Here is a 25,000-nt window from a genome sequence, read left to right as displayed (position 1 = left end):
CTGGGTCGTCCTGGGTGCTGGGTCGTCCTGCGTCAGTCCTGGGTGCTGGGTCGTCCTGGGTCAGTCCTGGGTGCTGGGTCATCCTGGGTCAGTCCTGGGTGCTGGGTCATCCTGGGTCAGTCCTGGGTGCTGGGTCAGTCCTGGGTGCTGGGTCATCCTGGGTGCTGGGTCATCCTGGGTCAGTCCTGTGTGCTGGGTCAGTCCTGGGTGCTGGGTCATCCTGGGTCAGTCCTTGGTGCTGGGTCAGTCCTGGGTGCTGGGTCAGTCCTGGGTGCTGGGTCATCCTGGATCAGTCCTTGGTGCTGGGTCAGTCCTGGGTGCTGGGTCATCCTGGGTCAGTCCTGGGTGCTGGGTCAGTCCTGGGTGCTGGGTCAGTCCTGGGTGCTGGGTCATCCTGGGTCAGTCCTGGGTGCTGGGTCATCCTGGGTCAGTCCTGGGTGCTGGGTCAGTCCTGGGTGCTGGGTCATCCTGGGTCAGTCCTGGGTGCTGGGTCATCCTGGGTCAGTCCTGGGTACCGAGTCAGTCCTGGGTGCTGGGTCGTCCTGCGTCAGTCCTGGGTACTGGATCAGTCCTGGGTGCTGGGTCGTCCTGGGTGCTGGGTCCTCCTAGGTCAATCCTGGTTACTGAGTCAGTCCTGGGTGCTGGGTCGTCCTGGGTGCTGGTTCGTCCTGGGTGCTGGTTCGTCCTGGGTGCTGGGTCGTCCTGCGTCAGTCCTGGGTGCTGGGTCAGTCCTGGGTGCTGGGTCGTCCTGCGTCAGTCCTGGGTACTGGGTCAGTCCTGAGTACTGGGTCAGTCCTGAGTACTGGGTCAGTCCTGAGTACCGGGTCAGTCCTGAGTACCGGGTCAGTCCTGAGTACCGGGTCAGTCCTGAGTACTGGGTCAGTCCTGAGTACTGGGTCAGTCCTGAGTACTGGGTCAGTCCTGGGTGCTGGGTCGTCCTGGGTGCTAGTTCGTCCTGGGTGCTGGGTCGTCCTGGGTGCTGGGTCAGTCCTGAGTACTGGGTCAGTCCTGAGTACTGGGTCAGTCCTGAATACTGGGTCAGTCCTGGGTGCTGGGTCGTCCTGGGTGCTGGGTCAGTCCTGAGTACTTGGTCAGTCCTGAGTACTGGGTCAGTCCTGAGTACTGGGTCAGTCCTGGGTGCTGGGTCGTCCTGGGTGCTGGGTCGTCCTGGGTGCTGGGTCAGTCCTGAGTACTGGGTCAGTCCTGAGTACTGGGTCAGTCCTGGGTGCTGGGTCGTCCTGGGTGCTGGGTCGTCCTGGGTGCTGGGTCAGTCCTGAGTACTGGGTCAGTCCTGAGTACTGGGTCAGTCCTGGGTGCTGGGTCGTCCTGGGTGCTAGTTCGTCCTGGGTGCTGGGTCGTCCTGGGTGCTGGGTCAGTCCTGAGTACTGGGTCAGTCCTGAGTACTGGGTCAGTCCTGGGTGCTGGGTCGTCCTGGGTGCTGGGTCGTCCTGGGTGCTGGGTCGTCCTGGGTGCTGGGTCAGTCCTGAGTACTGGGTCAGTCCTGGGTGCTGGGTCGTCCTGGGTGCTAGTTCTTCCTGGGTGCTGGGTCGTCCTGGGTGTTGGGTCAGTCCTGAGTACTGGGTCAGTCCTTAGTACCGGGTCAGTCCTGAGTACCGGGCCAATCCTGAGTACTGGGTCAGTCCTGGGTACTGGGTCAGTCCTGGGTACTGGGTCAGTCCTGAGTACCGGGCCAATCCTGAGTACTGGGTCAGTCCTGGGTACTGGGTCAGTCCTGGGTACTGGGTCAGTCCTTAGTACCGGGTCAGTCCTGAGTACCGGGCCAATCCTGAGTACTGGGTCAGTCCTGGGTACTGGGTCAGTCCTGGGTACTGGGTCAGTCCTGAGTACCGGGCCAATCCTGAGTACTGGGTCAGTCCTGGGTACTGGGTCAGTCCTGGGTACTGGGTCAGTCCTTAGTACTGGGTCAGTCCTGAGTACCGGGCCAATCCTGAGTACTGGGTCAGTCCTGGGTACTGGGTCAGTCCTGGGTACCGGGTCAGTCCTGAGTACCGGGCCAATCCTGAGTACTCGGTCAGTCCTGGGTACTGGGTCAGTCCTGGGTACTGGGTCAGTCCTTAGTACCGGGTCAGTCCTGAGTACCGGGCCAATCCTGAGTACTGGGTCAGTCCTGGGTACCGGGTCAGTCCTGGGTACCGGGTCAGGCCTGAGTACCGGGCCAATCCTGAGTACTGGGTCTGTCCTGGGTACTGGGCCAGTCCTGGGTACTGGGTCCTGGGTGCTGGGTCCTGGGTGCTGGGTACGGTTAGCTCACACAGTGGAACTGACTGTGTCTGGCTCACAACGCTGCTGTTTACAACATCCAAATTCGACAAAATTTGTCCCGGGGAACACACTCTTCTCTTCGTTTTATTTTCACAAGTCACATGGCATGAGTCCCCAAACTCTATAGACATTAATTATTTTAATGATCCTGACTCTGATACGTTTTAAGTTTTTTTTAACGATGATTTAAATTTTTTATACAGGTTTTGCATGGAAAAACATGTTAGGACTGTCAATGGTGTTTTTTTTTTTTCATGATTAAATAGATCTAGTATTGTGGTGTGTGTGTGTGTGTGTGTGTGTGTGTGTGTGTGTGTGTGTAAGTAAGAGAGTGAACTATGAAAGCTTGTGAGAACATTTGTTCTCTGTGAGATGAAGAGTGATCCTTGCTCTCCACGGTGTTCTCCAAGGTGTTAGTGGGATGAACCTGGTGAGAGAACAAGCATTACTTCGTTCACTCAACAACTACTGGTCGGTCTGATACGAGGAAGTGGGCTGACACACACACGTACATTCAGAGGACTCTGTACGTTCTCTCAGTGACTGCATGTTGTCATTGTAACGCGGCAGTGTATGTGCTGACCAGCCCATCATACTCGACAAGTGAGCAGCTCCAGGAAATGAATAAGTTAAAACTTGTAAGACAGAAGTTATGGTGCCATAATACAATTTTTTTTTTAAGCAATGTTTACCTTTCACTCCACATCCGTCCCTCAGAAATGCAGTGACTGGAGTCACTTTTAACGGGGATGACGTGGGTGTTCACGACTTGCCCAGTACAGATAGGAAAATAGCTCGCAAACTTGCTAGAAATGATGAATTTTCCTCCAGATTCATTTTCCCGAAAATTGATGACAGTGACCAGAGGAGCGCCGAGGCAGCACTCTTGCTTCAACGTTTAATTGTTGCAGCAAACAATGACAATATTAACTTTAAAGAAGTATTTCCATACGAACTTTCCACTTATCCGCCATTTCTTATTGAGTCATCAACGGTGCCAGCTAGCACACTGCACCACTGAACATATTAACACTGCTAGCTAAGCAACATCAAGCCAAGAAGACGCAAATAGGCAGATACAGGCATCAGACCAACCAAAGAAATACACAATGGATCATGGATCATTACTTCACTTTACAGTGAAAAAGCACGGCAAGGTCCCAGTTGTTTTCGACTGATACAGTATGAGTACTCTTCATAAAAGTTTGTACATATCGTAGAGGAGGTGTGAACTTGAAACTAACACCCAGAGTTAACCTCTCATAAGAAACTATTTTTTGCTACCAAGACAAAGATTTCTTGTGAAGGCTGTGAATAAGTCAAGAATACTTAATCTCATTGGCCATCATCTCATGAGACAAGGAGGCAAAGTTGTCTATGTTAGATATGACGCCGATGTTGACGTAGTGCAGGAACCTGTTAGGTCTTCGATAGTCTAATACAGTAGTACCTGGAGAAGACAGACTCCTCGTTGCACTTCCATAGCGACATTCATCATCATTAGTTACCCTTTACACTTGACGTCGTTCATAATATTAGAAATATTTTAGTTGCTGAGCTGTGCAAGCATGCGCTTTTACTGCATGCTAGAACTGTGCATGACAGCCCTGCAAACATACGCTGAACTAGCAAGAGCAGAACCTAACAAATCTTGTAAACATTAACGACCTAAAACAAATAACAAATTTATTGCTCTGATAATAAAACTCAAACTGAATTTAAACATGGTGAGAGGTAAAAACAGCAACAATAATACTGCTCTGTGAATGTAGGAAAGACGAAACTCTAGAAATGCTGCGTCATCGCATTTTCAAGAAAAGTGTTGCCTGCTGCAAGTGCTGGGTTAAACCAGGGCGACTCCCACTCCTGTGTCAGCAGTGAAGTGCTACTCATACCACTGTTACTACTAAGTACTCCAGTGGCAAGGTATGCATGCAACAGAAGATGCTTGCTCCTGGGGATGGCTGGCGAGACAGAACCAGTATTTTCCAAAATTAAGTCGTTTACCTCCAGCTCAGCTTCTGGCTTGTTGTTTATACAGTGGAAGTGTACAAAGAAATGCGCAAACATGCACAGCAGCTATAGTACAATTACTGGTCTGCCATGTACACATGCTTGTAGATATGCTTGTAGACTGAGGGAAGAATCAAGTAGTTAAAACATCTCCAAGGATCACTACGAGAGTGAATCTCAAGACTGCGACTTTGTTTAATTTGACTGTTGAAAAATATTCCTACATTAGTCTAATGCGTGGTGTCACTGGTACACTAATACGTGTTGGTGTCACTGGTACACTAATACGTGTTGGTGTCACTGGTACACTAATACGTGTTGGTGTCACTGGTACACTAATACGTGTTGGTGTCACTGGTACACTAATACGTGTTGGTGTCACTGGTACACTAATACGTGTTGGTGTCACTGGTACACTAATACGTGTTGGTGTCACTGGTACACTAATACGTGTTGGTGTCACTGGTACACTAATACGTGTTGGTGTCACTGGTACACTAATACGTGTTGGTGTCACTGGTACACTAATACGTGTTGGTGTCACTGGTACACTAATACGTGGTGTCACTGGTACACTAATACATGTTGGTGTCACTGGTACACTAATACGTGTTGGTGTCACTGGTACACTAATACGTGTTGGTGTCACTGGTACACTAATACGTGTTGGTGTCACTGGTACACTAATACGTGTTGGTGTCATTGGTACACTAATACGTGTTGGTGTCACTGGTACACTAATACGTGTTGTCACAATAGTGGTATTGCTAGTAAGGACTACGTACAGTGGTACTGCTAGTAAGGACTACGTACAGTGGTACTGCTAGTAAGGACTACGTACAGTGGTACTGCTAATAAGGACTACGTACAGTGGCACTGCTACTAAGGACTACGTACAGTGGCACTGCTAGTAAGGACTACGTACAGTGGTACTGCTAGTAAGGACTACGTACACTACGACTTGCGGAACTAAGGCTACGTACACGCTCAGAAATATTTTCTTACCTGTCCTGTGAACACTTCTAGTGTGTGTATGTGTTAATGCTGTTCGTGGTTGTTTAGTACCTTACCTCCTTTGATGGGGCGAGGATCTAGACGGGAATCGAACTTGTGAATCATATGTTAGTGCACATAAACTACTGACCTAAGAGGAGGGAGATAGAGATAGAGACATATAGATAGATAGATAGATAGATAGATAGATAGATAGAGAGAGAGAGAAAGAGAGAGCAGTACCTGTGAGTGAGGTGGAGAGGTGGGGGCGGCCAGGTAGGAAGGCGAGCCACCAACACCGCTGCTGCTGTTCCTTCTGCCGTTGCTGGTGCCGCTGCTATTCCTCCTGCCGTTGCTGTTGCTGCTGCTGTTCCTGCTGGTGCTGGAGGAAGCATGGTGCTCAGGTGTGCCACAGTCCTCACCGTTACGTACCTGCCAAGGGAGAGAGAGAGACACACACTTAGTGCTGGCACTGGGTAGTTCCTCGCCTCAACACCGCCACCATTTCATGTCAACAACAGCCAACTACAGTATGCCATCCAGGTCTATCCTGATCTATTGTCGTATATCCTGATCTATTGTGGTCTATCCTGATCTATTGTGGTCTATCCTGATCTATTGTGGTCTATCCTTATCTATCATGGTATATCCATGTCTGTGTATGTGCTCATGTGGCATGCAAAGAGTACTTAACCTTTATTCGGTGCATGTACACACCCTCATTTACAGGCTATCTCCCCCAACCAGCGAACCAGGTGACTGAGAGTTGATGATGGGGCCCCGTCGTTCAACTAGTACCTAGGTTCCAGCCAATAAGATGGTTTTTGGCAATCGCAGAGGTTATGTGGGCACCACACTCCTGTCTGCCCTTGTCATTCCTATTCTAGAGCTGGTTGAAGCACGGTCTGCTCTCTAGTGGCTTCTATTCTGCCTTGCTTACCGTGGAGTGCACTAATACCTATCACTGTACATAGTGTATATAGTGTACATACTGCTGTTCTAAATTGGTGAAGGATAATATAAGTCAAAAGTTTTCTGCTGTTTATTTTGCTCCCTGTACACCCTGGATAACAGGCCATTTGGACTCCTGGGTTGTAATAGGTCATGTATGCGTGTGTGTGTGTGTGTGTGTGTGTGTGTGTGCACTCAATTGTACTTACCTAATTGTAGTTGCAGGGGTCGATTCTTAGCTCTTGGCCCCGCCTCTTAACGCAGCACTTACCAGCTTCACGTCCTCGTAGCCTTGCGGGTCCTATCGTACCTGCTCTTAAAACCTATGTGTGAAGCCTGCCCTCACCACCTCCTCCACCAAGATGTGATGTTTCGAATTTCCTGAGATATGCCCCAGATATACCCTATATATGTCCCATATATACCTTATATATGCCCCAGATAACCAGATTCGAGGAAGCAGGTTAGCCGAACTTGAGTCCTGGAGGTGGGTGGTACAGTGCCTGTACTATGAAGGGAGGGTAAGGATACTGCAGTTTTGGAGGTGGGAGGTACAGTGCCAGCACTATGAAGGAAGGGTGAAAATGCTGCACCTCGCAGAATCATTTCAATTGTGATGGTAGTGCTTGGGTGAGACATGTATGGTGAAGGTGTATTTCTTGTCAGGTCACCCACCTTGTTGGAAGATGGTACACTGATGGTACAAAGATGGTTCAGACTGTAATCACTTTACGTTAACGGCGCACTCCATTAGTGAAGACGGATGTGGTAATTCCTTTGCTGGGGCTATTAGTGACAGTCTCGAGAGCCATTAAGCGCCACAACACCTGTAACTTTGTTGTAAACCTCCGACCTCACATGACGTATCTCCGTAAGTCATAAAACGCCTCTTGAAATTTAAATGAGCCAAGATTTTAAGAGAGCTGTGTTATATTGATGTCTACATACACACACACACACACACACACACACACACACACACACACACACACACACACACACACACACACACACACACTGCACGAAGGCCTTTGACACAGTTCCTCACAAGAGATTAGTGCAGAAACTAGAGGATCAGGCGCGTATAACAGGAAGGGCACTTCAATGGATCAGAGAATATCTGACAGGGAGGCAACAACGAGCCATGGTACGTGATGAAGTATCACAGTGGGCACCTGTGACGAGCGGAGTCCCACAGGGGTCGGTCCTAGGACCAGTGCTATTTTTGGTATATGTGACTGACATGACGGAATGGATAGACTCAGAGGTGTCCCTGTTCGCAGACGATGCGAAGTTAATGAGGAGAATTAAACCAGATGAGGATCAGGCAGAACTACAAAGAGACCTGGACAGGTTGGACACGTGGTCCAGGAGCTAGCTTATCGAATTCAACCCTGCCAAATGCAAAGTCATGAAGATCGGGGAAGGGCACAGAAGACCGCAGACGGAGTATGGGCTAGGTGGCCAACGACTGCAAACCTCGCTCAAGGAGAAAGATCTTGGCGTGAGTATAACACCGAACACGTCTCCGGAAGCACACATCAAACAGATAACTGCTGCAGCATATGGGCACCTGGCAAACCTGAAATTAGCATTCCGATACCTAAGTAAGGAATCTTTCAAGACACTGTACACCGTGTACGTCAGGCCCATACTGGAGTATGCAGCACCAGTTTGGAACCCGGGTCAAGCACGTTAAGAAATTAGAGAAAGTGCAAAGGTTTGCGACAAGGTTAGTTCCAGAACTAAGGGGAATGTCCTATGAATAAAGGTTGAGGGAAATCGGCCTGACGACACTGGAGGACAGGAGGGATAGGGGAGACATGATAACGACATACAAAATACTGCGTGGAATAGACAAGGTAGACAAAGACAAGATGTTCCAGAGAGGGGACACAGAAACAAGGGGTCACTCTTGGAAGCTGAAGATTCAGATGAGTCACAAGGATGTTAGGAAGCAGTTCTTCAGTCATAGAGTGGTCAGGAAGTGGAACAGTCTGGCGAGCGATGTAGTGGAGGCAGGAACCATACATAGCTTTAAGACGAGGTATGATAAAGCTAATGGAGCAGGGAGATAGAGAGGACCTAGTAGCGTTCAGTGAAGAGGCGGGGCCAGGAGCTGAGTCTCGACCCCTGCAACTACAGATAGGTGAGTACAATTAGGTGAGTACACATACACACACACACAGCCATGGAGTTTTCAGAAAATGGAACAATCTGGAGGGTGTAGCAGTATAGACAGGATCCATGCACAGCCTTAAGAAGAGGTACGATAAGGCTCCTGGAGCCGGGAGAGAGTGGATCAAGTAGCAACTAGCGAAGAGGCGCGGCCTAGAGCTGTGAATCGACCTCTGCAACTACATGTGAGTACACACAGGTGAGTACACACACACACATTGCCCCGAGCATGACAATGTTCCTGCTAGTGTGTGTGTGGGGGGGGTCGACGAGGAAAAAATATAAGTTAAAATACTATGACTGGAACAATTCAACTATGGGAGGATGAAGGAAATAAAAAGGGAGTGAAGGACAAACTCAAATCATTCAGTAGAGTAGCAGTTTCATGTGCGAGACCTGGGAGTGATGATATCAGATCCCTCATTCAAGGATCACACCAATGATGCTACTGCTACCACAAGGGAAATGATAGACTGGATACACTCAAACATCTAAACTACTGGGAACGCTGAGTGCCTAGCTGGATCACTAGTGCACTCAGCTCACACACTGAGGTCCGGAGTTGGAATCCCCGGTACGGCTGGATAACATAAGGACGTGTTTCCACAAGATACCCACTGTCCATGTCCACCCATCAGGTTAAAATGGGTACCTGGGTGTTAGTCGACTGGTGTGGGTCGCATCCTCGGATCAAACTGACCTAATTTGCCCGAAATGCTCAGCATAACGAGTAGCTTTCTATACAGTAGTATGTCATTGATATCAGCTAGGCCTGTATACCTTGTACATGTACTTGTAGAAAGAAAGATATTATATTATATTATATTCCTTGGAACGTAAGAGAGAAAGATACATCATAATTTACACCTAGAAAATTCTGAAGGAACTGATCCCAAACACGCACACCGGAATCACTCCTTAAAACAAGAGACTTGGCAGACGATGCAAAACTCCTCCAGTAAATATCAGACGCGCGACGAGTACATGAAGAGAACTCGTTGAATGTCAGAGGTCCCTGACTCTTCAACGCCCTGATTCCGTGCACAAGCGGACTTACTAACAACCCTCTGGCCATCTTCAAGAATGAACTGGGCAAGTTCCTCAAATCAGTTCCTGACCAGCCGGGCTGTGGTTCGTGCGCTGGACTGCATGGGACCAGCAGTAAAAGCCTGGTTGATTAGGCTTTGATCCGCCAGGAAGAATGGTCTGGGACCAGATGTGTACGCACTGACCACCGGAAGTATCCTTCAGGTATCCTTCTGCTTGCAGCCCGAGCAGCAGCAATAACAGAAGCAGTAGAAGCAACAGAAGCAGAAGTAGCAACAGCAGCATCACGGCAGGAATAACAGCATCACAGCAGGAATAACAGCATCACGGCAGAAATAACAGCATCATAGCAGGAATAACAGCATCACGGCAGGAATAACAGCATCACAGCAGGAATAACAGCGTCACGGCAGGAATAACAGCATCACGGCAGGAATAACAGCATCACAGCAGGAATAACAGCATCACTGCAGGAATAACAGCATCACAGCAGGAATAACAGCATCACGGCAGGAATAACAGCATCACGGCAGGAATAACAGCATCACGGCAGGAATAACAGCATCACGGCAGGAATAACAGCATCACGGTAGGAATAACAGCATCACAGCAGGAATAACAGCATCATGGCAGGAATAACAGCATCACAGCAGGAATAACGGCATCGCAGCAGGAATAACAGCATCACAGCAGGAATAACAGCATCATGGCAGGAATAACAGCATCACAGCAGGAATAACAGCATCACAGCAGGAATAACAGCATCACAGCAGGAATAACAGCATCATGGCAGGAATAACAGCATCACAGCAGGAATAACAGCATCACACCAGGAATAACAGCATCACCGAAGGAATAACAGCATCACAGCAGGAATAACAGCAACACGGCAGGAATGACAGCATCACGGCAGGCATAACAGCATCACAGAAGGAATAACAGCATCACAGCAGGAACAACAGCATCACGGCAGGGATAACAGCATCACGGCAGGAATAACAGCATCACAGCGGGAATAACAGCATCACAGCGGGAATAACAGCATCACGGCAGGAATATCAGCATCACGGCAGGAATATCAGCATCACGGCAAGAATAACAGCATCACAGCAGGAATAACAGCATCACAGCAGGAAAAACAGCATCACAGCAGGAAAAACAGCATCGCGGCAGGAATAACAGCATCGCGGCAGGAATAACAGCATCACAGCAGGAATAACAGCATCACGGCAGGAATAACAGCATCACGGCAGGAATAACAGCATCACAGCAGGAATAACAGCAAGAATAACAGCATCACGGCAGGAATAACAGCATCACGGCAGGAATAATAGCATCACGGCAGGAATAACAGCATCACGGCAGGAATAACAGCATCACAGCAGGAATAACAGCATCACAGCAGGAATAACAGCATCACAGCAGGAATAACAGCATCACGGCAGAAACAATAGCATCACGGCAGGAACAACAGCATCACAGCAGGAATAACAGCATCACAGCAGGAATAACAGCATCACAGCAGGAATAACAGCATCACGGCAGGAATAAGAGCATCACAGCAGGAATAACAGCATCACGGCAGGAATAACAGCTTCACAGCGGGAATAACAGCATCACGGCAGGAATAACAGCATCACGGCAGGAATAACAGCATCACAGCAGGAATAACAGCATCACGGCAGGAATAACAGCATCACAGCAGGAATAACAGCATCACGGCAGGAATAACAGCATCACGGCAGGAATAGCAGCATCACGGCAGGAATAACAGCATCACGGCAGGAATAACAGCATCACGGCAGGAATAACAGCATCACGGCAGGAATAACAGCATCACGGCAGGAATAACAGCAACACGGCAGGAATAACAGCAACACGGCGGGAATAACAGCAACACGGCAGGAATAACGGCATCACAGCAGTAATAACAGCATCACGGCAGGAATAACAGCATCACAGCGGGAATAACAGCATCACAGCGGGAATAACAGCATCACGGCAGGAATAACAGCATCACGGCAGGAATGGCAGCATCACGGCAGGAATAACAGCATCACGGCAGGAACAACAGCGTCACGGCAGGAATAACAGCATCACGGCAAAAATAACAGCATCACAGCAGGAATAACAGCATCACGGCAGGAATAACAGCATCACGGAAGGAATAACAGCATCACGGCAGGAATAACAGCATCACGGAAGGAATAACAGCATCACGGCAGGAATAATAGCATCACGGCAGGAATAATAGCATCACGGCAGGAATAACAGCATCACAGCAGGAATAACAGCATCACAGCAGGAATAACATCATCACGGCAAAAATAACAGCATCACAGCAGGAATAACAGCATCACGGCAGGAATAACAGCATCACGGCAGGAATAACAGCATCACGGAAGGAATAACAGCATCACGGCAGGAATAATAGCATCACGGCAGGAATAATAGCATCACGGCAGGAATAACAGCATCACACCGGGAATAACAGCATCACAGCGGGAATAACAGCATCACGGCAGGAATAACAGCATCACGGCAGGAATGGCAGCATCACGGCAGGAATAACAGCATCACGACAGGAATAACAGCATCACGGCAGGAACAACAGCGTCACGGCAGGAATAACAGCATCACGGCAAAAATAACAGCATCACAGCAGGAATAACAGCATCACGGCAGGAATAACAGCATCACGGCAGGAATAACAGCATCACGGAAGGAATAACAGCATCACGGCAGGAATAATAGCATCACGGAAGGAATAACAGCATCACGGCAGGAATAACATCATCACGGCAAGAATAACAGCATCACGGCCGGAATAAGAGCATCACAGCAGGAATAACAGCGTCACGGAAGGAATAACAGCATCACAGCAGGAATAACAGCATCACGGTTGGAATAACAGCATCACAGCAGGAATAACAGCGTCACGGCAGGAATAACAGCATCACGGCAAGAATAATAGCATCACGGCAGGAATAAGAGCATCAATTCAGGAATAACAGCATCACGGCAGGAATAACAGCATGAAGGCAGGAATAACAGCATCACGGCAGGAATAACAGTATCACATCAGAAATAACAGCTTCACGACAGGAATAAGAGCATCACGGCAGGAATAAGAGCATCACGGCAGGAATAACAGCATCACAGCAGGAATAACAGCATCACGGCAGGAATAACAGCATCACAGCAGGAATAACAGCATCACGGCAGGAATAACAGCATGAAGGCAAGAATAACAGCATCACGGCAGGAATAACAGCATCACGGCAGGAATAACAGCTTCACGACAGGAATAACAGCATCACAGCAGGAATAACAGCATCACGGCAGGAATAACAGCATCACAGCAGGAATAACAGCATCACAGCAGGAATAACAGCATCACGGCAGGAATAACAGCATCACAGCAGGAATAACAGCATCACGGCAGGAATAACAGCATCACAGCAGGAATAACGGCATCCCAGCATGAATAACAGCATCACGGCAGGAATAACAGCATCACGGCAGGAATAACAGCATCACGGCAGGAATAACAGCATCACGGCAGGAATAGCAGCATCACGGCAGGAATAACAGCATCACGGCAGGAATAACAGCATCACGGCAGGAATAACAGCATCACGGCAGGAATAACAGCAACACGGCGGGAATAACAGCAACACGGCAGGAATAACGGCATCACAGCAGTAATAACAGCATCACGGCAGGAACAACAGCATCACAGCGGGAATAACAGCATCACAGCGGGAATAACAGCATCACGGCAGGAATAACAGCATCACGGCAGGAATGGCAGCATCACGGCAGGAATAACAGCATCACGGCAGGAATAACAGCATCACAGCAGGAATAACAGCATCACAGCAGGAATAACAGCATCACAGCAGGAATAACAGCATCACAGCAGGAATAACAGCAACACGGCAGGAATAACAGCATGAAGGCAAGAATAACAGCATCACGGCAGGAATAACAGCATGAAGGCAAGAATAACAGCATCACGGCAGGAATAACAGCATCACAGCAGGAATAACAGCATCACGGCAGGCATAACAGCATCACAGAAGGAATAACAGCATCACAGCAGGAATAACAGCATCACGGCAGGGATAACAGCATCACGGTAGGAATAACAGCATCACAACGGGAATAAAAGCATCACGGCAGGAATAACAGCATCACGGCAGGAATAACAGCATGAAGGCAAGAATAACAGCATCACGGCAGGAATAACAGCATCACAGCAGGAATAACAGCATCACGGCAGGCATAACAGCATCACAGAAGGAATAACAGCATCACAGCAGGAATAACAGCATCACGGCAGGGATAACAGCATCACGGTAGGAATAACAGCATCACAGCGGGAATAACAGCATCACGGCAAGAATAACAGCATCACGGCAGGAATAACAGCATCACAGCAGGAATAACAGCATCACGGCAGGGATAACAGCACGGTAGGAATAACAGCATCACAGCGGGAATAACAGCATCACAGCAGGAAAAACAGCATCACAGCAGGAAAAACAGCATCACAGCAGGAATAACAGCATCACGGCAGGAATAACAGCATCACGGCAGGAATAACAGCATCACAGCAGGAATAACAGCAAGAATAACAGCATCACGGCAGGAATAACAGCATCACGGCAGGAATAATAGCATCACGGCAGGAATAACAGCATCACAGCAGGAATAACAGCATCACAGCAGGAATAACAGCATCACAGCAGGAATAACAGCATCACAGCAGGAATAACAGCATCACGTCAGAAATAATAGCATCACGGCAGGAATAACAGCATCACAGCAGGAATAGCAGCATCACAGCAGGAATAACAGCATCACGGCAGGAATAAGAGCATCACAGCAGGAATAACAGCATCACGGCAGGAATAACAGCATCACAGCAGGAATAACAGCATCACGGCAGGAATAACAGCATCACGGCAGGAATAACAGCATCACAGCAGGAATAACAGCATCACGGCAGGAATAACAGCATCACAGCAGGAATAACAGCATCACGGCAGGAATAACAGCGTCACAGCGGAAATAACAGCATCACTGCAGGAATAACAGCATCACAGCAGGAATAACAGCATCACAGCAGGAATAACAGCATCACGGCAGGAATAACAGCATCACAGCAGGAATAACAGCATCACGGCAGGAATAACAGCATCACGGCAGGAATAGCAGCATCACGGCAGGAATAACAGCATCACGGCAGGAATAACAGCATCACGGCAGGAATAACAGCATCACGGCAGGAATAACAGCAACACGGCGGGAATAACAGCAACACGGCAGGAATAACGGCATCACAGCAGTAATAACAGCATCACTGCAGGAATAACAGCATCACAGCGGGAATAACAGCATCACAGCGGGAATAACAGCATCACGGCAGGAATAACAGCATCACGGCAGGAATAGCAGCATCACGGCAGGAATAACAGCATCACGGCAGGAATAACAGCATAACGGCAGGAATAACAGCATCACGGCAGGAATAACAGCATCACGGCAGGAATAACAGTATCACAGCATCACGGCAGGAATAACAGCATCACGGCAGGTATAACAGCATCACGGCAGGAATAACAGCATCACGGCAGGAATAACAGTATCACAGCATCACGGCGGGAATAACAGCATCACGGCAGGAATAACAGCATCACGGCAGGAATAACAGCATCACGGCAGGAATAATAGCATCACGGCAGGAATAATAGCATCACGGCAGGAATAACAGCATCACGGCAGGAATAACAGCATCACAGCAGGAATAACAGCATCACAGCAGGAATAACAGCGTCACGGAAGGAATAACAGCATCACGGCAGGAATAACAGCATCACGGCAAGAATAACAGCATCACGGCAGGAATAAGAGCATCACAGCAGGAATAAGAGCGTCACGGAAGGAATAACAGCATCACAGCAGGAATAACAGCATCACGGTTGGAATAACAGCATCACAGCAGGAATAACAGCGTCACGGCAGGAATAACAGCATCACGGCAGGAATAATAGCATCACGGCAGGAATAAGAGCATCAATTCAGGAATAACAGCATCACGGCAGGAATAACAGCATCACGGCAGGAATAACAGCATGAAGGCAGGAATAACCGCATCACGGCAGGAATAACAGCATCACAGCAGAAATAACAGCATCACAGCAGGAATAACAGCATCACAGCAGGAATAACAGCATCACAGCAGGAATAACAGCATCACAGCAGGAATAACAGCATCACAGCAGGAATAACAGCAGTAACAGCAACAACCACCCCAAAGTGTAGCATCATTAGCTTGGCATCTCTTGATAAAAAAATCTTATTACGATGATGTAACTAGTCTGGGAACAACCACAGCATCACGTCTCTCTCTCTCTCTTCCTTCACTAACACCTTGCAACACAATCACCCCCAGCAGTAAGTCCTCTACATGACCTCGACAGGTGTGCCGTGTTCTCAACAGGTGTGTGCCGTGTCCTCAATAGGTGTGTGCCATGTCCTCGACAGGTGTGTGCCATGTCCTCGACAGGTAAGCGCCATGTCCTCGACAGGTGAGTGCCATGTCTCTGACAGGTGAGTGCTATGTTCTCGACAGGTGTGCTAAGTTCTCGACAGGTGAGTGTCATGTCCTTGACAGGTGTGTGTCGTGTCCTTGACAGGTGTGTGCCATGTCCTTGACAGATGCCATTCTTATGCAAATACTACTACTACTACTATCTGTGAAAGATAACAGGGCTCCCTCGCATACGTCTGTCTGTATTTGATTATCCCGATTATCCCAGACGCTGTAACAACAACAAAAATAACATCAACAAAAAAACATTAGCAGCGATGTCAACATCAACAACAACAGAAGCAACATCAACGACAACATCAGCCTCAACAATATCAACATCAACAACAACAACGATATCAAGAGTATCAACATCAACAACAAGATCAACAACAACAACAACAGCAACAACAAAAACATCATCAACAACGTCAACATGTTAATCTAAGGACTAAGAGTTAATCTCAGGAAACTCAACACAAGAACTCGCTATATCAGCGATATACAATTAACTTCAATGTAGGCAGGTACGCTGAGGTGTGTTTACCTATGTACCTAGTTCGTGGCTGCCTTGTCCTTGTGGACCTGGGACGGGCCATGTGTGCCCCCTGGCCAGGTGGGCCACCTAGGCTAAGGGACCACATCAGGTTTCCTCCTTGTATGTAAAACAAGTGAGCCTAGGACGGACGTCAACATGAAAAACAGACTAGACTGATACTCATCAGTCCCCACTCTACTATCACTCTTACTTACTGGAACACAGTCTGCGCTGATATTCATTAATCACTACTCCACCACCACCACCAGGCTGCAGTTAAAAACACTACAACAGACTACAGCCAAAACACTGTAGCAGACTACAGTCAAAACACTGCAGCAGACTACAGTCAAAACACTGCAGCAGACTACAGTCAAAACACTGCAGCAGACTACAGTCAAAACACTGTAGCAGACTACAGTCAAAACACTGCAGCAGACTACAGCCAAAACATATTTAAAACACAGAGTGTGCACTGAGTGAAAGAACTACCTGTAGAAAGAGTGAAACTGTACAGAATTACAAAAGGATTATCAGCAGACGAAAAAATACGTTCATACTGAGGAAGGTTGAAATGGGAGAGCACTGATGGTTTAGACTACCTGCGTAGCTTAGTGTAGTGTGGCAGGCTAGTGTAGCAACTACAAGATGGGAAAGACAGTGTAGAGAGTGAGGAGAGGAAGATAAACACTACCACAACAGACTTCAGAGTGAAGCTACACTCCCACAAAAGATCTCAGGGTGAAGCTACACTCCCGCAACAGACCTCAGAGTGAAGCTAAGGACACGAACCTTGAATTAATACCACTAAGAGACATGAACACCAAGCATGTTATAATTAAGACATGAATACCAAGCATCTAGTAACTAAGACATGAACACCAAGCATCCAGTAACTAAGACATGAACACCAAGCATCTAGTAACACATGAACACCAAGCATCTAGTAACTAAGACATGACCACCAAGCATCTAGTAACTAAGACATGAGCACCAAGCATCTAGTAACTAAGACATGAACACCAAGCATCTAGTAACTAAAACATGAACATCAAGCATCTAGTAACTAAGACATGAACACCAAGTATCTAGTAACTAAGACATGAACACCAAGCATCTAGTAACTAAGACATGAGCACCAATCATCTAGTAACTAAGTCATGAACACCAAGCATCTAGTAACTAAGACATGAGCACCAATCATCTAGTAACTAAGTCATGAACACCAAGCATCTAGTAACTAAGACATGAGCACCAAGCATCTAGTAACTAAGACATGAACACCAAGCATCTAGTAACTAAGACATGAACACCAAGCATCTAGTAACTAAGACATGAACACCAAGCATCTAGTAACTAAGACATGAACACCAAGCATCTAGTAACTAAGACATGAACACCAAGCATCTAGTAACTAAGACATGAGCACCAAGCATCTAGTAACTAAGACATGAACACCAAGCATCTAGTAACTAAGACATGAGCACCAAGCATCTAGTAACTAAGACATGAACACCAAGCATCTAGTAACACATGAACACCAAGCATCTAGTAACTAAGACATGACCACCAAGCATCTAGTAACTAAGACATGAGCACCAAGCATCTAGTAACTAAGACATGAACACCAAGCATCTAGTAACTAAAACATGAACATCAAGCATCTAGTAACTAAGACATGAACACCAAGTATCTAGTAACTAAGACATGAACACCAAGCATCTAGTAACTAAGACATGAGCACCAATCATCTAGTAACTAAGTCATGAACACCAAGCATCTAGTAACTAAGACATGAGCACCAATCATCTAGTAACTAAGTCATGAACACCAAGCATCTAGTAACTAAGACATGAGCACCAAGCATCTAGTAACTAAGACATGAACACCAAGCATCTAGTAACTAAGACATGAACACCAAGCATCTAGTAACTAAGACATGAACACCAAGCATCTAGTAACTAAGACATGAACACCAAGCATCTAGTAACTAAGACATGAACACCAAGCATCTAGTAACTAAGACATGAGCACCAAGCATCTAGTAACTAAGACATGAACACCAAGCATCTAGTAACTAAGACATGAGCACCAAGCATCTAGTAACTAAGACATGAACACCAAGCATCTAGTAACTAAGACATGAACACCAAGCATCTAGTAACTAAGACATGAGCACCAAGCATCTAGTAACTAAGACATGAACACCAAGCATCTAGTAACTAAGACATGAGCACCAAGCATCTAGTAACTAAGACATGAACACCAAGCATCTAGTACCTAAGACATGAACACCAAGCATCTAGTAACTAAGACATGAACACCAAGCATCTAGTAACTAAGACATGAGCACCAATCATCTAGTAACTAAGACATGAACACCAATCATCTAGTAACTAAGACATGAACACCAAGCATCTAGTAACTAAGACATGAGCACCAATCATCTAGTAACTAAGACATGAACACCAAGCATCTAGTAACTAAGACATGAACACCAAGCATCTAGTAACTAAGACATGAACACCAAGCATCTAGTAGCTAAGACATGAACACCAAGCATCTAGTAACTAAGACATGAACACCAAGCATCTAGTAACTAAGACATGAACACCAAGCATCTAGTAACTAAGACATGAACACCAAGCATCTAGTAACTAAGACATGAACACCAAGCATCTAGTAACTAAGACATGAACACCAAGCATCTAGTAACTAAGACATGAACACCAAGCATCTAGTAACTAAGACATGAGCACCAATCATCTAGTAACTAAGACATGAGCACCAATCATCTAGTAACTAAGACATGAACACCAAGCATCTAGTAACTAAGACATGAACACCAAGCATCTAGTAACTAAGACATGAACACCAATCATCTAGTAACTAAGACATGAACACCAAGCATCTAGTAACTAAGACATGAACACCAATCATCTAGTAACTAAGACATGAGCACCAAGCATCTAGTAACTAAGACATGAACACCAAGCATCTAGTAACTAAGACATGAGCACCAAGCATCTAGTAACTAAGACATGAACACCAAGCATCTAGTACTAAGACATGAGCACCAATCATCTAGTAACTAAGACATGAGCACCAATCATCTAGTAACTAAGACATGAACACCAAGCATCTAGTAACTAAGACATGAACACCAAGCATCTAGTAACTAAGACATGAACACCAAGCATCTAGTACTAAGACATGAGCACCAATCATCTAGTAACTAAGACATGAGCACCAATCATCTAGTAACTAAGACATGAACACCAAGCATCTAGTAACTAAGACATGAACACCAAGCATCTAGTAACTAAGACATGAACACCAATCATCTAGTAACTAAGACATGAACACCAAGCATCTAGTAACTAAGACATGAACACCAAGCATCTAGTAACTAAGACATGAACACCAAGCATCTAGTAACTAAGACATGAACACCAAGCATCTAGTAACTAAGACATGAGCACCAAGCATCTAGTAACTAAGACATGAACACCAAGCATCTAGTAACTAACACATGAACACCAAGCATCTAGTAACTAAGACATGAACACCAAGCATCTAGTAACTAAGACATGAACACCAAGCATCTAGTAACTAAGACATGAACACCAATCATCTAGTAACTAAGACATGAACACCAAGCATCTAGTAACTAAGACATGAACACCAAGCACCTAGTAACTAAGACATGAACACCAAGCATCTAGTAACTAAGACATGAGCACCAATCATCTAGTAACTAAGACATGAACACCAAGCATATAGTAACTAAGACATGAATACCAATCATCTAGTAACTAAGACATGAACACCAATCATCTAGTAACTAAGACATGAACACCAATCATCTAGTAACTAAGACATGAACACCAATCATCTAGTAACTAAGACATGAGCACCAAGCATCTAGTAACTAAGACATGAACACCAATCATCTAGTAACTAAGACATGAGCACCAAGCATCTAGTAACTAAGACATGAGCACCAATCATCTAGTAACTAAGACATGAACACCAAGCATCTAGTAACTAAGACATGAACACCAATCATCTAGTAACTAAGACATGAACACCAATCATCTAGTAACTAAGACATGAGCACCAATCATCTAGTAACTAAGACATGAACATCAAGCATCTAGTAACTAAGACATGAACATCAAGCATCTAGTAACTAAGACATGAACATCAAGCATCTAGTAACTAAGACATGAACATCAAGCATCTAGTAACTAAGACATGAACATCAAGCATCTAGTAACTAAGACATGAACATCAAGCATCTAGTAACTAAGACATGAACATCAAGCATCTAGTAACTAAGACATGAACATCAAGCATCTAGTAACTAAGACATGAACACCAAGCATCTAGTAACTAAGACATGAACACCAAGCATCTAGTAACTAAGACATGAACACCAAGCATCTAGTAACTAAGACATGAACATCAAGCATCTAGTAACTAAGACATGAACACCAAGCATCTAGTAACTAAGACATGAACACCAAGCATCTAGTAACTAAGACATGAACATCAAGCATCTAGTAACTAAGACATGAACACCAAGCATCTAGTAACTAAGACATGAACATCAAGCATCTAGTAACTAAGACATGAACACCAAGCATCTAGTAACTAAGACATGAACACCAAGCATCTAGTAACTAAGACATGAACATCAAGCATCTAGTAACTAAGACATGAACACCAAGCATCTAGTAACTAAGGTTGTAACATTCTGTTAAAAACCAAAGGATGTAAATAATAATTTTCAGGGGAAGTAACGATGCTGATGATATAATTAATGTCTTAATATCTTCTTGGAGTGAACTATCATTGCGGTATTCTCACAGAATGTGTTCACACACAGGGTTAGTGTGTGTACTCACAGAATGAGTATGTTCACTCACAGGATGAGTATGTTCACTCACAGGATGAGTGCTGGTGCCCAGGCAATTATTCTCTCTAGAAAAAAGATTCAAAATCTGTGTAAGGAGTCCTGAGACCGGGACCTAGACGAGGCTGGTTTATAGGTGCTAATGTGCCACTGAGGCGTGATGCATTAAAATTAATCATGGTCTGGACGTGCCTGCTGGCCTGTGATGCTGTAAGCTGAGGAAGACTCGTCCCTAAGCTGGGGAAGGTCAGAGGAAAACCGTGTCCCTAAACTGGAGACCGGAGGACAAACGTGTCCCCTAAGCTGGAGGCCGAGAGGGAAACCTCGCTAACCTCATAATATACAGCTACTTTGAAAGTGTATGTTGCCCTGAAGTGTACACCAGCCGGAGGCCAGGCAGGAGGCACGCTTGGTAGACGTAGATTTTCAAAATGTGCTCCAAGGGGCTATTGTAGTGGGCAGCGTCACTCGTCCAGCGAGTGAAGGAAAACACCAAACAACGTCCCGTATACTCTTCTTCACTTCCTGGTGAAGGAGGTTCAACATGCCCCACTGCAGCGTCCTGGTACCTCCACTCCCCAACCAGTACACCTGTACACACACGGCGATCCTTCCGTCCCTGAAGTACGCACACGACAGCCCTCGACGACCCAGGGACACACCTGTACAAGCAGCGCATCCAAACACCAGGGCAAATCAGATTCGTTTCTGGGATAAAACAGAGAACGCGTGCTAGAACACCATGATTCCAGCAGAAAACACACACACACACACGCACACACACAGGAATGAGGAACTTCCTGAACGGGGTTCAGTGGGACAGAGAACTAGCAGGGAAGCCAGTTAATGAGATGATGGAATATGTAGCAACAAAATGCAAGGAGGCTGAGGAGAGGTTTGTACCCAAGGGTAACAGGAATAATGAAAAAGCCAGGATGAGCCCATGGTTTACCCAAAGGTGGAGGGAGGCAAAAACCAAGTGTGCTAGGGAATGGAAGAAATATAGAAGGCAAAGGACCCAGGAGAATAAGGAGAGCAGTCGTAGAGCCAGAAACGAATATGCACAGATAAGAAGGGAGGCCCAAAGACAATATGAAAACGACATAGCAGCAAAAGCCAAATCTGACCCGAAACTGTTGTACAGCCACATCAGGAGGAAAACAACAGTCAAGGACCAGGTAATCAGGCTAAGGAAGGAAGGAGGAGAGACAACAAGAAATGACCGTGAAGTATCTGAGGAACTCAACAAGAGATTCAAAGAAGTGTTCACAGAGGAGACAGAAGGGGCTCCAGAAAAACGGAGAGGTGGGGCACACCACCATGTGCTGGACACAGTGCACACAACCGAGGAAGAAGTGAAGAGGCTTCTGAGTGAGCTAGATACCTCAAAGGCAATGGGGCCAAATAACATCTCCCCATGGGTATTGAGAGAGGGAGCAGAGGCACTATGTGTACCCCTAACAACAATATTCAATACATCTATCGAAACAGGGAGATTGCCTGAGGCATGGAAGACAGCAAATGTAGTCCCAATCTTTAAAAAAGGAGACAGACATGAAGCATTAAACTACAGACCAGTGTCACTGACATGTATAGTATGCAAAATCATGGAGAAGATTATCAGGAGAAGAGTGGTGGAACACCTAGAAAGGAACGATCTCATCAACAGCAGCCAACATGGTTTCAGAGACGGGAAATCCTGTGTCACAAACCTACTGGAGTTCTATGACATGGTGACAGCAGTAAGACAAGAGAGAGAGGGGTGGGTGGATTGCATTTTCTTGGACTGCAAGAAGGCGTTTGACACAGTTCCACACAAGAGATTGGTGCAAAAACTGGAGGACCAAGCAGGGATAACAGGGAGGGCACTACAATGGATCAGGGAATACTTGTCAGGAAGACAGCAGCGAGTCATGGTACGTGGCGAGGTGTCAAAGTGGGCACCTGTGACCAGCGGGGTCCCACAGGGGTCAGTCCTAGGACCAGTGCTGTTTCTGGTATTTGTGAACGACATGACGGAAGGAATAGACTCTGAGGTGTCCCTGTTTGCAGATGACGTGAAGTTGATGAGAAGAATTCACTCGATCGAAGACCAGGCAGAACTACAAAGGGATCTGGACAGGCTGCAGACCTGGTCCAGCAATTGGCTCCTGGAGTTCAATCCCACCAAGTGCAAAGTCATGAAGATTGGGGAAGGGCAAAGAAGACCGCAGACGGAGTACAGTCTAGGGGGCGAGAGACTACAAACCTCACTCAAGGAAAAAGATCTTGGGGTGAGTATAACACCAGGCACATCTGAAGCGCACATCAACCAAATAACTGCTGCAGCATATGGGCGCCTAGCAAACCTCAGAACAGCATTCCGACATCTTAATAAGGAATCATTCAGGACCCTGTACACCGTGTACGTTAGGCCCATATTGGAGTATGCGGCACCAGTTTTGAACCCACACCTAGCCAAGCACGTAAAGAAACTAGAGAAAGTGCAAAGGTTTGCAACAAGACTAGTCCCCGAGCTAAGAGGTATGTCCTACGAGGAGAGGTTAAGGGAAATCAACCGGACGACACTGGAGGACAGGAGAGATAGGGGGGACATGATAACGACATACAAAATACTGAGAGGAATTGACAAGGTGGACAAAGACAGGATGTTCCAGAGACTGGACACAGTAACAAGGGGACACAGTTGGAAGCTGAAGACACAGATGAATCACAAGGATGTTAGGAAGTATTTCTTCAGCCACAGAGTAGTCAGTAAGTGGAATAGTTTGGGAAGCGATGTAGTGGAGGCAGGATCCATACATAGCTTTAAGCAGAGGTATGATAAAGCTCACGGCTCAGGGAGAGTGACCTAGTAGCAATCAGTGAAGAGGCGGGGCCAGGAGCTCGGACTCGACTCCCGCAACCTCAACTAGGTGAGTACAACTAGGTGAGTACACACACACACACACACACACACACACACACACACACGTGGGTGTCTGTGTGTTTACCTCCGATACCACACTGATATATGACACAAGCTCTCGTTTTTTTTTAATTCTGCAATATTATCCTACAACGGCAGCGGTCAGATAAAGAAGAAATTTTTTAAAATTGGGAGACTGCAAGAAAACTGCCAAGAAGAAAACTGTCAACAAGAAAATAAGTTCCAAAACACACACAGGAATGTCAGAACGATAAGAAAATCTCAAATGTTCTGTTCAAGAAAGCTGTAGCGGTGCGTAGCGCGAAACCTGCATTGACAGCTGTCACAGGTGCACACAGCTTCACTGAATATATTGAGATGTTAAGGCGACCTCACTCCAAACAAATCGAGATCAGATAAAGTGAGTGTAAGCAACAGCAGCAGCAGGTGTGTGACACAGAGTGCACAGTCACTCCCAGCAGTCCCCACACCTGCAACAGCAGGTGTGTAACAGAGTGCACAGTCACTCCCAGCATTCCCCACCCTAGTAGCAACAAAGCAGTAGTACTAGCA

General features: G+C 46.5%; 1 protein-coding gene across 12 annotated transcripts in view; it reads right to left on the bottom strand.

Annotated features, from left to right (window-relative positions):
- Sarm (sterile alpha and armadillo motif) overlaps window positions 1-25,000 on the bottom strand; it is a 500,429-nt gene that overhangs the window by 259,228 nt on the left and 216,201 nt on the right. For 8 of the 12 annotated variants that reach the window (XM_070087507.1, XM_070087508.1, XM_070087509.1 and 5 more), the window contains one exon: window positions 5,533-5,721. The exons of the other annotated variants lie outside the window; for them this stretch is intronic. In XM_070087507.1, the coding sequence (XP_069943608.1) occupies window positions 5,533-5,721 (189 nt within the window). The remainder of the gene's footprint in view (window positions 1-5,532; window positions 5,722-25,000) is intronic. 12 annotated transcript variants of the gene reach the window in all.

This window comes from Cherax quadricarinatus, chromosome 22 (genome assembly GCF_038502225.1).
Source record: "Cherax quadricarinatus isolate ZL_2023a chromosome 22, ASM3850222v1, whole genome shotgun sequence".
Classification (NCBI taxonomy): Eukaryota; Metazoa; Arthropoda; class Malacostraca; order Decapoda; family Parastacidae; genus Cherax; species Cherax quadricarinatus.
The sequence above is the reverse complement of the archived record's forward strand: the minus strand, read 5'-3'. Positions and strand labels throughout refer to the sequence as shown.